Here is a 16833-nt window from a genome sequence, read left to right as displayed (position 1 = left end):
TTTGATCTAGGAGACAATTCAGTGAGTGTTGCAGTGAGCTCCATTTACTTCTTGCTACAGTAGTCTTTGTGGTGTTAAAAATGACATCCTGATTACCACCCTAGAGCCCGTCATGACTGATAGTTTCAAATGGAATGTGAAAAATATCCTGCTTAGTTGGCCATTTGTGTATCATCATAACACCCTTACTGCTTCTTTCATCACTTGGATACTTGAGTTGTTGCTCATTTTAGTAATCTAAAAGATCAATATTTTAATGTCCACAAAATAATTTTTAGGAGATGTATGGAAACCTAAATATATTGTAACCCTTTAATAATAACAATACAGGTTGTAACGATTTGGCCAAACTACATTCACAAATACGAAACGTTATGAACACAACATGTGAGTGAAAGCATCAAAGAAGAGATCTTATCAGAAAACATTTATTGGTTGCCATAGAAATATGAAGAGTAGCAGCATTTCAGTGGAAAGGAAAGGATAAAAAAAAGATTTTAATATTTACACAGGGTGTGGAAATAAAGTTAAACTGAGTTGAGCGAAGGCTCTTCAGGTTTAAGCGGTGACCGCTTCGAGCTCTTTGAACACGATGGTCTTGGGGTTGATCCCAACACTCTTGGTGGTGTTGTGAGTCTTGTAGATGCCGATGAGACGATCAGCGATCTCGAACATGTTGTTCCTCAGGGAGATGATGATGAACTGAGCGTTCTTTGTTTGCTCCTGCAAAACAAGAGAGAAATAATGACTGATAGAAAGAGAACAAGTGATATTTAACCCCTCAAATCTACTTTACATACCTCATGAATCATGCAAACATCACCCCGCCCCCCTAAAATAAAACAAATAAAAACAGCTCCCAAAAACAAGAGAGTTGAACTGGAACATTATTGTGGTGTTACACAACAATAACACTGGGCTCATGAGTCGATGATTGCAGCACTGATTAGAAACACAGCTTCAACATTTACATGCTCATTCAACTGAATCATTGAGCAGCAGTTCTGCCTTACTCAAGGAAGCGAAAATGTTAGGAACATTTTTGCCAATAAGGAGGCTTTGTGTGACGAGCTTATTACAACACCTCCCTGCTTAAAATGGACTTTGAAGGTTTAAGGAAGTCTCTCTTAAGTTCCATTCTCACAAAGCCCCATGCAGCTTGTCTCAATGCAAACACAGGTCAATACTCACATAAATGTAACAGGCCACAATGGAAACGTTCTTGAAATCGAGTGCGGCGTCGATCTCGTCCATGAAGTAGAGCGGTGTGGGTTTGTAGTGGTGGAGAGCGAACACCAGAGCCAGAGAGCTGAGGGTCTTCTCTCCTCCTGACAGGTTAAAGATCTTCTTCCAGCTCTTCTTCGGAGGACGAACACTAGACAGAGAAACGGATAGTAGTCAAACAACAACATCAAAGCTTATGTATACAAAGAAAATGAGTCAGCTGGAGTAAATGGTTCAATAAAAATGAATACATAATGTCATACCTGAACATGATGCCCTCAGAGAAGGGGTCCAAACTGTCCACCAGCTCCAGCTCTGCATCGCCACCCAGTGTGAGCATCTGGTAGTTTTCCTTCAGCTTGTTGGTGATCATGTTGAATCCAGTCATGAACTCGTTGAGGCGCTGTTTGCGCAGGTCCTCATAGCCACGTTTGAATCGGTCCCTCTCTGTAGTGATCTCATCGAGCTGAGCCACGCGCTGAAGATACAGCTCCTCCTGAAAACACACACACACACACACAGACAAATATTGAAATGTTTGCTTCTAGATTGCATTTCCACCCTCAAGTGTTTTCTTTTTAGTTATGAGTATTAAAAAGTAAAAAATGGCTGACTGTTAGCTGTAAACTGAAGAGCCAGTGTGAGATTCATGAGATTAAAGATGGGTGTTCAAGTTCAGGTGTACCTTCTTCTTGTATTCAGCAATGGCACCAAGGTTTGGTTTCATCTGAGCACACTGGGTCTCTAACATGGTCACTTTGTTTATTATGACGTTGGGCTCTGAGATTTCAGACAGTTCAGCAACGGTAAGAACAGGAAGTTCCTCTGCTGCTTTGTCCTCGATGGTATGAAGGGACAGCTTAGTGGCCTGAAAAATATAGAAGAATAAGTACATTAAAATTCAGTCAAAGACAACAAAGTCAAAGTCAAAATAAAATTAGAGCTCCAGGTTCTGAACAACTTCTCCGGTGATAATAATCTTGTCATTAGCAACACTAACTTTTTCTAGAGCTACAAATTAAAGGTCAAGATGGGCTTGAATTCATACAATTATCAACGACCACCTGCCATACCTCTTTTTGCCAATGTTTGATCTTATTGTTGTGTTCGGTGATCGAGGACTCTATCTGCTCGACTCTGAGTCGGATGCTGAGGGACTCCTCCTGCAGTGCGTGCTCCTGCTGCTGAAGGGCCTTGATCCCCTTCAGCACCCCTTGATGCTGCTCCTGCACCTCGGGGAGTTCAGCCTAGACAGGAGAAACAATAAGTAAATTAGAATTGTAATGTTTACTTATAGGTAGGTAGAACCTTCAGGTATTTATTTCAGTTTCTTCATTGAGAGAACACCAGTTTATTTCATAAATAGCTATAAAAGAAATATGAATAAAGAAACAGAACACTACTTTTGTAAAAATTTGTAAAAAATATCTGTAAATGAGTGATCTTTAATTACAGAGAGTGGACAAAAGAATAATCAACCTCAGCTTCCTGACACGCCTTCATGATCTCCCCGGCCTCGTCTTCCAGCTTCTTCAGATGTTCTGTGAACTCTGCCATTGACTTCTCATTCTCCTCCAGCTCGCTCTGCAAGCGTTTCACGCTCTCCTCACACTTCTTCAGGTTTCTGCAGGAGACACAGATGTTAGCCTCTGTCAGAGGGACAGTGAAAAACTGCTGATATCCGGTTCTGCTAAAGAGAAAGCATATCGTGCTGTGTCTACAAAGGAAGAGTAACATGGGCAGCACGTGCTTTTCGGCAGAACTCTGATTGCTCATTAAATATTGAACGATAGATGTAAAGGCAGATATTTGAGTTGTGAAGTCTTTATATGGTAATGAAGGTTGTTGAAGGACACTCCTTGTTGAGAAGAGGCGCCTGTTTTCAGCCTGATAAACTTTGAAAGATTAACATGTTTTAACATTAAAAACTGCATCAGGGTTGTTTTTGAATTAGATCCCTCACATAGGCAGCCTTAGTTATTCAGTTCCTCAGTTTTTAAATTAACAGGACAGCTCCTCAAACTACAAACTATCTCACATTCAGTGTTGTTACTCTGGACCAATTTACACAATCAATCTTAATGTATATATTTTTTTGACTTGGATTGTTTGCTGGGAGGTTAACCAGCCACGACTGGGGGAAAAGAGTAGTTAAACCTTCAGATTTCAAACAGGATGAGTGTGCTGACATGGCAAACACTTGACATTAAACCTGCATTACTTCCTCACCGGTCAGCTGTCTTTATGGCCACTTGAGCTTTGGTAATGGTGGAAGAGCAGTCGTCCAGCTCCTTGTTGACTGTGTCCAGTTTGTCCTGCTGCGCCTTCAGCTTGTGGCTGTTGATGTCTACAATCAGGTTGTGGAGTCTTTTCACCTCATTCTCCACCTTCCCAGCTTTACTGGAGGCTGCATCATAGTCTGAGAGCAAGCGAGGGTAATGAGAAAATGATACAGTCAGAAATACAAACATTCATGTTGGACACTTAAAGATTGTTTAATTATTTTAACTGTAAAACATCTTGAATATTTTTTGACACCATTCATTATGCTGTGTGTAATTAATTTCACAAGTTACAACTCAGTTTAACATCAGTTTCAACATTATCTTTATAACAAATTTAACAATGAATAATATTTTCTTTGCTGTTCACAGGAGGACTCTACCTTTCTTGAAGGCATCCAGGCTCTTCTCCATCTGTTTCTGTATGGTCTTGTTTGGGGCAGCAGCCAGCACATTGGCCTCAAGTTCCTTCATCTGAAGTTTCAAGTGAGCCTCCTGGTCAGCAAGACTCTGAAGGAAGGAAAGAAAGAAGTTTAATCAGTTATTACTGTCATTTTCATAGTTTGCTTTAACAAGAACATTTTTCAATTACACCCAATAATTGAGTCAGAAACTCAGTGACAGAAAAAGAACAGGTTGTGTTTGCCGTACAGTCATGCTGTTGGCGTATTTTTCCAGCGTGTTCTTCATGTCCCGAAGCTGCGGCTGCAGTCGCTGGACGCTCTCCTCGAGCTGCAGCTTTCTCTCTTGGCAGCCCTGCAGCTTTGACACTTTGTCATTCAGCTTGCTCTCCATACGATCAAGCTGCAGAAAACATTAAAATGATTTTAGTCCATATTCATCCAGACTGACATACGGAAGGTGCTCAAAATCATTCATGTGGTTGGCTCCACCTACAACAAAATGACTTGGAATGTAATATTTCTGAAAAGACATTTTCTTTTACCCCCCCAACTTTTTTATATACATACCATATACCTGTTAAGACAAAAAAAACATCTGTGTGTATTTTACACTCACCTCCTCCTGGGAAAACTCTGTACCAATAGAGGAGCCCATCCTGCCTTTCATGACTCTTCCTCCTCCAGTCATGGTTCCTGTGAAGCACATATTACTAATATTTGTATCATTTTCTTGACTGAGAGAGGCAATAATTACCTAGAGAGAAATAAATCAGCCATATTTAGACACAAAAAGTCGGCACCCACCAGCCATCTCTATGATTTGTCCCTTCAGGGTGACCACTCTCCAGCGCTTATCTTTCTGGAAGGCCATCCTTGTGGCCTGCTCCATGTCCTGGGCCACCAGGGTGTCCCTTAGAGCAAAGTAGAAAGCTGGCCGCACACTTTCATCTTTCACTCGCACCATGTCGAAGAGACGAGGGCAGTTCTCTGGAGTTCGAATGGGAGCCATATTCTTCTCCCACACCTTCATCTGAGCAAAGGAAATACGGAGGAATGAGAAAGAGCAGCGAGATATGTAGTGTTTGTTTAATCTGAAGAAATCTAAATACCTCAAGAGCAGTTTAAAAGTTAGTCAAATGTAAGTCTTTATCATTAACCCCAGTAACAAAGTCAAATACTGTCTTCACTGGCTTAAGGCATGTGTGATATTTGACAGAAAGGCTGAACCAAACTCCTCTTTGAAAAACTGAGCTGTAAATACTCTTAATTGAGGGTCAAAGTGTAAGATTACCTTGTCAAGACCAATAAAGGTTGCCACCCCGATGTTCTGTTCTTTAAGAAACGTCACACATTTCTGAGCCGTGTCGATAGTGTCCACCACGATGTTGTCTAGAGCACCACAACTTGAGGAAATGGCCACATCATACTTCTCTTCTATGGCTCCAAGGTCTCCCTATAAGCAAAAAAATAAAAAATATCAATACACCAGACCTACTTCAGACTTTTTAATTAATGAACAACAAAGCTAGATGATCAAAAATTAAGTGTTTGTTTATGAATATGTCATAATGTTTTGTTTTTGTACCAATCTTCCAAAGATGCCAGGGATTCTGCCACTCTTCTTCTGCTGCATGAGGGCATCGAGGACCTTTCCTCGACTGCGGTTGGAGGACAGAGAACTTTTGGCTTCATCCACCTTCTGCCTCAGTTCCCTCACCACTTCCCTGGCCTCACTGTCTATCTTCATCAGCTGCCCCAGCTCTCCCTCGTCCTGGAGTGAGAAGAAAGGAGCAATTGGTGGAGAATCGGCCTCAGATGATGCTCACCACTGGTTATGTGTGGTGGTCTGAATACAAGGTGATGGCTTTTCCTGTCCTGCACAAACACTGCCTCAATAAAAATGTCAATGTTGAATTTACCTTCTTAAGCTCCTGTTCTTTCTGGGGTATTTTCACTTCGAGGTCTTTGATGGCGGCACGGCGCTCACGCAGCGTGTCAGAGGTTGTCTGGAGTGTCTGCTTGGCAGTGTTTAGCTGCGTCAGTGCCGTGTTGTGGCGGCTGAGGTAGATGTCCAGCTCTGACTGAGCCAGATCCATACGAGACCGGGTCTCATTTACAGCCTTGCTGAGCTCCATCAGCTCTTTCTCTTTGGTCTTGTGAGGAAGAAAAGAACAGTTTTACAGAGACAATACAATGATGAAATGTTGAAAGTCTTAATTTGACCAAATCATGCAACAAGATGATTGCACACACCTCTTTGTCCTGTTGCAGGCCGCTGGTCTCTTCCTTCAAACTCTCCATCACTGCTTTGAGTTTTTCCTCTTCTTTCCCCTTCTGCTTCTCAAGCTCCTCCTTACGAGCTGTTGCCTCAGAGATGGCCTTTTCGCTGCTGGCCGGCACACCGCGCACTTCCTCCAGCTGAAAGATTAGCCAGACAGGAGAACATACAAAACACAAATGAGATGTGTCCAACTCTGGATTACCAAGCAACAGCGGCTTCACCTGTCTAGAATTAAATTACAGACACAATTCAATACACTTCAACAAGGCCCATATTAATAGCTCTTCACCTTGTGTATTAGATCATGAGATAAAGAGATCAGTGAAGAAAAAAGGTATTAAGTAAGAGGATTAAGGTTTAGGTTGTTGTTCGTCAGTAGCAGCAGTGCTACATGCTCATAAGCAGGCCAAAACACACAAATATAATCAACTGTAAACACCCATTCAGGACTGAGCAGGCCTGGTATAGACTGGCACAGCAGCCTGCTGTTTGGCAGGGCTGAAACAAGGCAAGGAGTGGTGTGTGTACCTAGTCTATGTTTTGTTGGGTTAACTGTGGGTGAAATGTGAATATGGCTGCTGGTAGTGTTACACAAGCCAGGCCATAGTAGACTACAACACAGCAGAACACTGCTCCCATGAGGTCTGCCTGACCCTGACCAAGACGTTTAGTTAGTACAGGGACTGCAGGAGGTTACACAGTCTAGTCTCTAGGTGTTTGTGAAAATATGTTCCAGTAAGTGTGCAAGATAGAAAGACGATGAAGTTAGTAACTGCAAGTGAAACAAGAGCCTGAGTGGACCATCATAAGAAACACACCAACAATCATCTTGTGTAACTTCACAGCCCCCTAGTGGATAGTTTAAGTCAGATCGTCCTCCCTGTCATGAAATCTGATTTACAACTCTGTAAAGTTTTTTTAAATTATTTTTAAACATTGATAATGTCAGATTATTAAGGAGAAGAGGATGGACTTTTGTTTACCTTGTCAGAGAAAAATACTAAAAATTGGAGGAAAGTTCTCCACAACATTATGGGCATTGCTACAGCAGCTTGACTTTAGTTAGTATGACTTCATTTCAACAATCAAACAGCCAGTCATTTTGTTTTTTAAAAAAAGTTACAGTAACACATCATTTTTTATACAGATCTATTTCATCTATGACAGTTAAAGAATTCTGTATATGATTTAAGGCTATATTTGAAAATCTTTAACAGAAATTATTTTTTTTCTGTGGAGTTTGTGACTTTAGAGTCCATCTGATTTTTTTTTATACTGAAATATAAGGGTAGAAAAAATAAATTAACCAAAGTAAAAAATAAAACTTACACTCTCAGACCAGGAGTGAGTGTGTGTAACACCCGAACTTCTGCAATGTGTGCTGCTTCGTGAAGAAATAAAAACAAAACAACCTCTGAATCTTATGGTTGCTCATAGTATGCTTGTTTGCAAATTAAACTTATATAAAAGGAATAAAAGGAGTTCAATTGAAGTTGTTTAATTCTGCAGTTCATTCTTCACTTGCATGCAGTTTTGAGTGAAGCCCTTTACAAATGTCTATTTCTCTAGGCCTCCAAACAACAGCCCTCTGTGTTTTCTATGAGCAACGGAAATTGTATTTTTAGTGCCCATGTTTCTTTCTTGGCCAAGGGACAAAATAAACACTCTAACACTGGAGTGTCATACCGCTGGTGCAAGCTTGTTGAAACTCAATGTTACCTTGCATTTGTTAATAAGATATGCATCATAAATCATGGAAAATGGCTAAAATGACTCTATTTACAGATTATATGTCCGTGTGCCACTGAATACAGTGAAACTGCCCACTGTGATACTGATGTAGTGAAATAATCACAAACACTAAAAGAGTGGCAAACAGCTACACCAAGATAAGTGAAGTCACTGAACGTTGTGTACAAGTTGACCAACACACCTTTTCTTTGTCCTTTTCCAGCTGCTTGTGCAGTTTCTTGCCCTTGCTCTTTGAATGTTTAATCTTCTCACGCACTTCAACATCCTGCAGGTCCAGCTGGGTGAACTTCTCCTTCTGGGACTCGATGTACTTGTTGAGCTTATTTTGTTTCCTGATGAAGGAACAGCATTTTTTTTTTTACTGTAGGGCAAACTAGTCTCTCATGTAGAAATATCAACAGAAATAAGAAATTAACTATAGGAATTCTAAAAAAAATTAAAATACAAACAATATTTACACAGCAGAGGATAAGAAGCCCAAGTAAATTAAATGGGATGTGTTGGAATCTCACAACATTAGTATTAGTTTTTTTCACACAAAGTGGAAAAAAATATGTTCTGCTTCAAACAAATTTTTACTTTTATCTTCTTTTCAAGAGCAGAACAGGAACATTGTCCTCTAAATCAAATATTCTTGTCTAAAGCAACTTCAAAACAACCATACCACTTTATAACTGGTAGAAAAGTCTGTGACCTTGGTAGCATGTTAATTTGGTTATTTAAAGGCAATCAGAGGAAGAGGAACACAAACGGCTTACTTCTCCACGTTTTTAAGCTCTTGGTTCATTCTCTCCATCTCCTGTGATATCTTTGCATTTTTCTCTGTGTGTTCCTTTGTGTCCTCCAAGATCTTCTGCTTCTCCTGCTCCTTGTCAACCACACGCTTCTGCAGATCATGACTGATGGCAGAGTGAGAAAAAGAGTGAGATATAAATGTAATAGTTTACACACAAGGCAAAGAAAACAGGGTGTGACACCAGAGGAGGGTCATGCTGCCCCCCCTGTTAAACTTTAAACAAAGAAAATAAAAGTTGCACTTGTTCCACAGATTCTTTTTCCTTCTATGCTTCTGATAATATCCAAACGTGAATGTTTTGATGTGTCTGATTGAGAGCAGACAGAGGCTGCTGGTGCACTCACACATAGTACTGGCAGAGTCGACTCTTGTGTTTAAAGATATCATTCTCCAGGGTGAGGAACTCCACCGCTTTGTTCTTTTCTCCCTCCAGAGCATTCTTCTCCTTCTCCACCAGCTTCACACGGTTCAGCTAGCACAGTGGAAATATTACGAGGAATTAATATAAGGAGAAAAAAAAAATACAGAAAAAAAGTACCTGGACATAAACAACATACATTAGTGCAGCGAAAATAAATGAACGGATTGTCACTACAGTATCTCCATCATTTTCATGGCACATAAATGATTTATTAAAAGTTACATTCGCATTATTTTGTTTCATACACTCCACTATGTTTGTTCTCTTTATTCATAATAGAATCATTTCATTTCAATAGATTATCAATACTCTTATTACATGGGAGCAATACGCTTTCTCTGAAAAGCCATGAAGCATGGATGGAGAAATAATCTCAGTCATTACATATTAAGCTGTTTTAAAAACAACAAGAATGTATATTTATGTTTTAGCGTTTGTTTAGTGTGATGTGAGCCAAATACAATTGTGAACTGTTGAACAAGAGTTTTGTCACTTTGAATTGGAGATGTGCTGCCTTTATATTTTTTTAATGTGTATTTTGTATCTTATTTCTATGCACCAAAACCTTCCAAACACAGCCACCGACATGAGCGCTAATCTCTACAGTGCTAAATGTATTGGAAATGAAATCAGGACACAGGGAGGAACATTGTTTCTGAGTGTGTGAGCAGATAGTGTTTGAGTGTATCACCTTCTCTCCCCTCTGCTCATTGAGCAGCTCAATTCGCCGGGCCAGGGTAAGGATGGGCTCTTTAAGGCGGCATGAGCCGATAATGTCCTCTAGGTACTCCAGCATACCCTCATCATGCTCTGTCTGACCTTTAGGCTTCATCATGGCAATCTGCTCCACCTCGCCCTATGTATAATTCGGAACAACACATGGACAAGGATATGCATGCAATTATTTACAGGGGGAAAAAAAACAGAGCTAAAAACTGAAACAAAACAACTCTAAATGTTTGAAAAAAATTAAATGTAAAACCCTCATAAAACCAACTATTGAAATATTTGTTCATTTGAATTCAGATCTCTCAACTTGCAAGAGTGCTGCAGGCTACACACACACAACTTGGCAGACACAGGCACTCATGCAGAGTGGACCAAAAAATATTTCTACAGCTTCTATTTGAGAAGACTTTGTTGTTTTTGGGTGAAAGGAACTAAAAATAATCCCCACAATTACACTTGGCCATAAAAACAGTTGCATCTCTTCAAAACAAGATGAAAATAAAAATAATGAACAACTGCACTTATTTCTAAATGTTTGGCCATGACTCAGCCGGGTGTAAAAAGTGTTGGAGTTCAGAGTGAAGTGTCATCAAAGACATGTTACCCACTCCACCAACAATCACATTCAATTATTTATTAAATAAAAAATATTATTAATTAATTTTAAGTGGTCAAAAACAGGCTATTGATAACTTTCTTATTTTTTAAAAATTGTTTAAGCTACTCTACATGAATTCTACTTTGGTCCAGCATACACGATTACACAGTGTTATATCGTTTGTGTAAATGTGCTTCCTTTTTTTTTTTTTGGAGCTTGACTGGCTAAGAATAATAACCTACCTGTCCAACTTGGAGTTATTTTTTTTACCATGACTGAATTATAAAAAATCTAAGTCTTAAATTATTTAAATATATTTATAAAATTGGTGCAAAAGGCGGTTCATGTTTTACTTTTATATAAAAAAGAAAGGAGAAGTCGGCAGAGGAAAGAGGGTGGGGGGAATCCCAAGTCACACTCTGCTTTGACCAGTGCACAAAAAAAGACAGCTTCCCTTTAGCCAGAGGCCTGGAGAAGTGACCTTGAAGGACAACCTGGAACCTCTTCCGACAGTCATGCAGCCATGTCAGAGACAGAGAGCTACAAATCTTACATCCAAGGAGAGTGAGAATGGACTTGCACACAAACAGAAAAAGAGTCAAGCAGGATGCATATAATTAACCAGCTAACCACAAAACCACAGTGGAGGATAGAAAAAAACATACTGTACAAAATGATAACATGAACAAATTTGGACAAAAAAAATATGAAATCGGCCATTTTATTTGACTCTGACATGAGCCATCGGCCCATAAGGCTTGGGTTAATCAGTGATAATGGGTAGGTCACACATGCAATACAATCAGAAGGGGTAGGAGTTTATCAGGTGGGAAAATGCAACACAAAAAATATATGTAGAAAAATAACATTAAAAAAATCCCAAATAAAGAGGGATGCATAACATTTTCAGAGGAGGTAAAAAAATAGGCAAAATGTAGAAAGAATATCAGAAGCATGGTAATGGAGAGTGTTTGATCCTGCCACACTGAAGCAGCACTGCTAATATTGGGGTTGGGGTCTATTCTCACACGCCAATATTTACGTGCTGCTAAAGCGTGGCAGGTACATGGGACAGGGAGGGAGGGAAGGAGTGAGGAGGAGGAATGTCCAACCTGTTCCCACTGGTGGGTCAACCCCATCAAGGCCTCCCCCCCCCTCCTAAAAAGTCTGGGTTAGTTCAACTAATATCCAGGTCCATGTAAAGGTAGAAATGATATTTATTCCTTAAAATTCTAAAGCAGCAAATAATGGTTCGCACCTTTTCCACATTGTTTCAAACCATGATGCGCTGCTATAGCAGTCTAAGGACTGGTAGAGGACACATCCTCTCCCTTCAGTGCAACAGGTTATTCCCACTGGTTTGAAACATGGCTTTAATGTGGCACTGCAACAAGTCACCTCAAAGACAACTGAGAAATGGGCAGAGCTAACTGAAGGAAAGCCATGACAAAATAAGATAGTCACAGAGAAAGAAAAAAAAAAGTAGTGAGGAGTAAAAGAAGAAAGTACTTAAAAATTGAACTATTACCTGTAAGATCAGAAATCTGTTGTGGTCTAGGTCAATACCATGGCTTCGGAGTACAGCCCCAACCTCTTTGAATGTGGTTTTCTTGCCATTGATATGGTAGGCTGAGGAATTGTCTTTGTTGGCAGTCCTGGAAACATAGAACTTGCTGTTGGGGATGACTTCGTAGTCATCTCCTTCCTGGCTCACAGGGGGAGGGGCAGAAGAAACACAGAGCAGCTTAGAGCAGAACAGTTAAGGAGAAACTCAAACAGCTCTACACATCAAATGATAATACTCAGAAAACGGACAAATCCAAAAAAGAGAGACAAAAACAGCCCACCTTAAATACAATCAAATAAAACTTGTTTCAAAAAGCTCACAAAGGATGACCAGTTATACTTGCATGTGAATAAATACCAATAAGGTGTATTTTACTGAATGACAGGTTCATCATTTAAAAACATTTATATACGATAAGATCATAAATGCTATGCAACATGGAATATTGTGTGCTAGAAATTTTCACAATTTGGAGAAAAGTCCAATGATTTAAGTTATGTGCATGACTTCTTCAATTATTTTTTTTAATTAGCTGAAATTACTAAATGTAAAGCTGGCAGACTCATAAATATGTCATTAGTTCAACAACTTCATTTTGTTTTTGTGGGAACTTATGGACATAACAGAGAGGCAGATCCAAAATAGAAACAAGTCAAAGAAAAATGTGTTTAGCTGCAGTTGTTTTTCAGGATATGTGTTCAATAATTAAATAGACTTCTGTTGTCTCCTTGTACAAACACTCATTTCATTGACTTTTCATTGAGAAGTGGATAATTGGAGCCAAGTCCCAAAGTGGCATGTTTAAAAATGATTTAAAAAAATAAAATAATCTTTTCTAAAAAATTAAATTAACTATTTTAAGTGTGGGTGCTAGTTGTGACTTTTATGACTGATTACAGCTTATGTTTGGTCAATGGTGTAATCATTTTTGCAGCAATTACTATCTCATGAACATAAAGGAAATACTAAATTTAAATTAAGAAAAATACCTGCCCACAAGAGAATTATTATAAATCACCCCCCTCAGTCTGGATCCTGTATTGATCAATTTATGAGAAGCCAGATATATAGAGATAAATTTACCTTATCAATGATCTTTTGAAAATGCACCTCCACTGTACAGCTTTGCACATCTTTGTGTTTATCAGAGCTGTGAATCAGAACTGAAAGCTTTTTGGATCGGATCTTTTGAGCTCTGTATCCAAAAACAAAGAGCATTGAATCTATCACATTGGACTTCCCACTTCCATTTGGACCAATGATGCACGAAAAACGCTGGAGAAAAAGAAAGAAAAAGAAGCAGATGACATAAAAACACAATTTAATAAAACTATAATGTATCTAAAAACATATAATGTAAATGTCATAACACTAGAAAGTCTGAATGAACTGTCAGAAAGGTTGTGGCATTGACTGTGTTCCAAGTGGGTGTAGTTAAGACTGATTTTAATATATCATTATTTGCAAAGCAATAAGGGGAAGAAGAGAGGGTTCAAACTTAAAGGTTTATTTAGGACATGTCATAATTTAGGGGAAATGTTAGCACATCCCTCCATCTCTTCCCCTTGTACAATACACTCCCTAAATCAAAATGGAGTGTGACTTTCCTCACAAAAATATTTTTTTAAATTAAATATTAATTATTATATTATAGTTTAACTGATATTTTTCAAGTCTACTGTGTCTGTCACAACACCAAGCAAGTTGTTTACAGTCGAATTGTACAAAATGAAGGAAAAATAAAATAAACTAGATAAACACCACACATGATGATATATCTTAAGACAACACTGTAACAACGTGTTTCCACCACAGGGTTGACATTTGTTCATCAGTTTTGTTCGTACCTTGTGGAAAGGCCCCAGAATCTGCTCGCCAGCATACGATTTAAAGTTGCGATTGACTAAATGTGTTATCATGAGGCGAGGAGCGCCCGGTTCATTGGTCATTGCTGGGGGCGGGGGTGGAGGGATGCTACCGAGAATCTCCTCCAAACTCCGATTATCAACCGCCTCGACAGTTTCCCCGTGAGACGGATCTGTGACACAGAAAACAAAATGACAAGTTTTTATTCCTCTGTGCGTCGTTTCAGGTGGGGGACAGTGTCGTGTGGGGGAGGGGTGGAGGAGCGACAAAAAAACAAACAAACAAAACACAGGCAGCAAGTTACAACAGCAGTCATACAACGACTCCCGAGAAAGTTGACAGGCTCTTTTTCTTTGTCCTCAAAAACAAGAACAAACACATAAAACGAAAAGAGCCCGTGGCCGCTCATGAACAAAAATCCACGTTATGATACAAACGCTCTCCGCAAGAAGCGGTGAGACGTGTGAGTAGATGCGCTGCATTTATTTCGTCGATAATAAAAAACGAAAGTGTACATTTCGTTCATCAACGTCACATTTTCACTCATGCTGAACTTAAACCAGAACAATTACAGAGAAAATCTATTTTTGTGTTGATCATGTATAACATAAAACCGATTGTTTCCAAAACAACCAAGCCACAACGACCTGTCCAAAATCCATTGTGCTCACATAAGCACAAACAACCTCAGGGGTCGATGTTTGTCAATTAAAAATGTTGTAGGCAGACACCCGATGAATAGATTAAACATGTTCATATGTCACAAACATGATCGTATGCCCATTAAAACCTCAACCTTCCTCGTTCAAGATGATCACAGAAATTATCAAGTTTTGAGAATAAAGTCAAACACCCTGTTAGTTTCATGCAACATGAAAACAACTTCACAATCCGAAATAAATTACCTCGTTTGGAGAAAGATCCGATGAATAAATGCACTCGACGATATCAAACTCATCTCAAAAAATCATAAACCATTTATTGATGACTGACACTTTAGAAAGAAACATCCCAGCCATTCTAACTACGTGTTGAGGTTTAAGTGAGAAAAAAAAAAGCTTCACAGCTGTGCCAATTGGCCACTACCAACACAGCAATACACGCATCGCCATTGAGTGCACACAACTTATTTAGATTCACAGACACCAAAACAGCCTTTGTTACTTGCCAGTTGTCGGCGGTGCCTCCTCTTGGCCATTGGAGTTGGTTTCTTGAGGGGCTACATCCAGCTCGTCTTCGGAGTCATCCCGAGGCTGCGACCCTTTCCCTCTTGTCTTGGCGGAGGCAGTTGAGCTTTTTGCAGTTTTAGATGGCATGATTTGTAATCTGAAGGGGTCATTGGTAAAAAAAAAAAAAAAAAAAGAAAAGGAAAATCCATGAATGGTTTTTTTTGGGTCCTGTCAATCTCCAAAACTCCACATTTAGTCGGTCACACGCAGCTACTGTTGTCAGGATTAAATAATTACCACAAGTGAAATCTCAACTTTAAATCGCTATATGCTTCAACCTGTAGCCGTGTATAACAACATTAAAAGTTGTCGCATGAATAAGATTGTCTTTGACCTGGACAATGCAAATTATTATTAAAAAAAAAGAAAGAAAAAAGAGATAGACTGTCGGCCTGATATTTTAGGAGATGACAGAGATCAAGTCTGCCAATCTGCATCATGATGATGATGATGATGATGATGATGATGATGTAGCGAATTAGATATTGTGGCTATTTCAGCACTGAACCCAAATAAAAAAAAAAAGAAAGAAATGCATCCCTCTTGAGGCATCCTGCTGCAAATATAGTCCTTTGATTTGCGCGTCACAAAGTTGGACGGTTAGTTGATGACCCTCGCAGTGTTGGGGGGGGGAGAAGTTTCACGTAAAAACAATATGCAAATAGGTAAACTCTCAAAAGATCACAGCCTGTCGAGGTGAAAGTGTCTAATGTTGAAGACGCAACGGAGTCTCTATCTTGACACTGATAATGGCTATAATGCCTTAAACTGTATGCAGGAGGAGGAGGGGGGGGGGGGGCGGAGGTGTGGACGAGGAAACCTAACTCTCTAGCAAAGCTAATTGGAAAGTACAAAGAAGTAAACGGTAACGCTGGACTGGGTAGTGGTGGTTGCGTTATAGTTACACGTATATCTGCTTTTGAATGTAATGTGGTTGCGCTGGTTTGGCCACCACATGGGGGGGGGGGGGGGGGAAGAAGCGTAGTGTTAAATTTGCCACGTTTATGCGATCCTTTCCACAACGCTAAATGTTTTGAAATAGGCTGCTGTAACTTACTATCTGATGCAGAAAGATAATGGCTGACTCTTGACTCAGCAAACGCTATACACTGTAACGTTGACTGTACTTAATGTGAAGCCAAAAAAATAAAAGAGTTCAACGGAAGAAAAAAAAATCCTCACTGCAGCGCTTTTTACTTTTACAACCATCTGCGACATTAACACGAACTTAAAAAAACCCCGACTGAAAAGTTATGTTATTGTTAGGATATACGATTTTTATTTAAAGGTTTAAATAAATAAATACTTTTCCTTGTATTCCGGAGTCTTGTCAGTGTTGGTAATGTTCAAACTCTCACGCTAACTTGTTATTAATGGGAACTTACATTATCCCTGTTCAGCAAATAGACGGAACCCCCACTCATTTAATATCTACTGAAAAAAAACGACGCTGTATACCTTCCACTATACGGGCACGGTCAGCCCCAAAGAGTCTTCTTTCCTGGCCCCCAAAAAAATAACGAGCTCGACAAAATAAAAATAAAAAATATTCGTTAATCCGGAAGAATTGGAAATGTAATCCACAAATGTTTAGCCCCGTGTCATCCCGAGTCCGTTCTCCTGCTTTGAAAACTCTTAACTTGTAAATGGCGCCTAAACTGACGCCGTCGAACCAAATTCGTTA

General features: G+C 39.5%; 1 protein-coding gene across 2 annotated transcripts; it reads right to left on the bottom strand.

Annotated features, from left to right (window-relative positions):
- Positions 1-412: 412 nt before the first annotated feature.
- Positions 413-16797, bottom strand: smc4 (structural maintenance of chromosomes 4). Of its 2 annotated transcripts, XM_020636113.3 has the most exons (24): positions 16608-16797; positions 15089-15246; positions 13902-14092; positions 13138-13329; positions 12016-12192; positions 9852-10016; positions 9084-9211; positions 8702-8842; positions 8125-8275; positions 6164-6328; positions 5830-6063; positions 5496-5681; positions 5202-5363; positions 4715-4940; positions 4527-4603; positions 4158-4310; positions 3890-4016; positions 3454-3643; positions 2704-2848; positions 2298-2471; positions 1910-2092; positions 1488-1720; positions 1192-1375; positions 413-723 (listed from the first exon to the last, which is right to left on the bottom strand). In XM_020636113.3, the coding sequence occupies exons 2-24, from the start codon at positions 15234-15236 to the stop codon at positions 559-561; spliced, it is 3897 nt and encodes a 1298-aa protein (XP_020491769.1). In that variant the 5' UTR covers positions 15237-15246; positions 16608-16797; the 3' UTR covers positions 413-558. The 2 variants fall into 2 exon arrangements, with proteins under 2 accessions (XP_020491769.1, XP_020491770.1); XM_020636114.3 differs by lacking the exons at positions 15089-15246; positions 16608-16797 and adding an exon at positions 14826-14978.
- Between the last annotated feature and the right edge of the window lie 36 nt (positions 16798-16833).

This window comes from Labrus bergylta, chromosome 11 (genome assembly GCF_963930695.1).
Source record: "Labrus bergylta chromosome 11, fLabBer1.1, whole genome shotgun sequence".
NCBI lineage: Eukaryota > Metazoa > Chordata > Actinopteri > Labriformes > Labridae > Labrus > Labrus bergylta.
The sequence above is the reverse complement of the archived record's forward strand: the minus strand, read 5'-3'. Positions and strand labels throughout refer to the sequence as shown.

What these genes read in the sequence shown, in the direction of transcription:
- smc4 (XM_020636113.3), bottom strand. Translation starts at nt 15,236, where the DNA reads ATGCCATCTAAAACTGCAAAAAGCTCAACTGCCTCCGCCAAGACAAGA. An exon ending in TTCTGGGGCCTTTCCACAAG is followed by an intron (nt 13,330 to 13,901) that starts GTACGAACAAAA and finishes CTTTTTCTCCAG; the next exon opens with CGTTTTTCGTGCATCATTGG. An exon ending in CTGGCATCTTTGGAAGATTG is followed by an intron (nt 5,364 to 5,495) that starts GTACAAAAACAA and finishes TTTTGCTTATAG; the next exon opens with GGAGACCTTGGAGCCATAGA.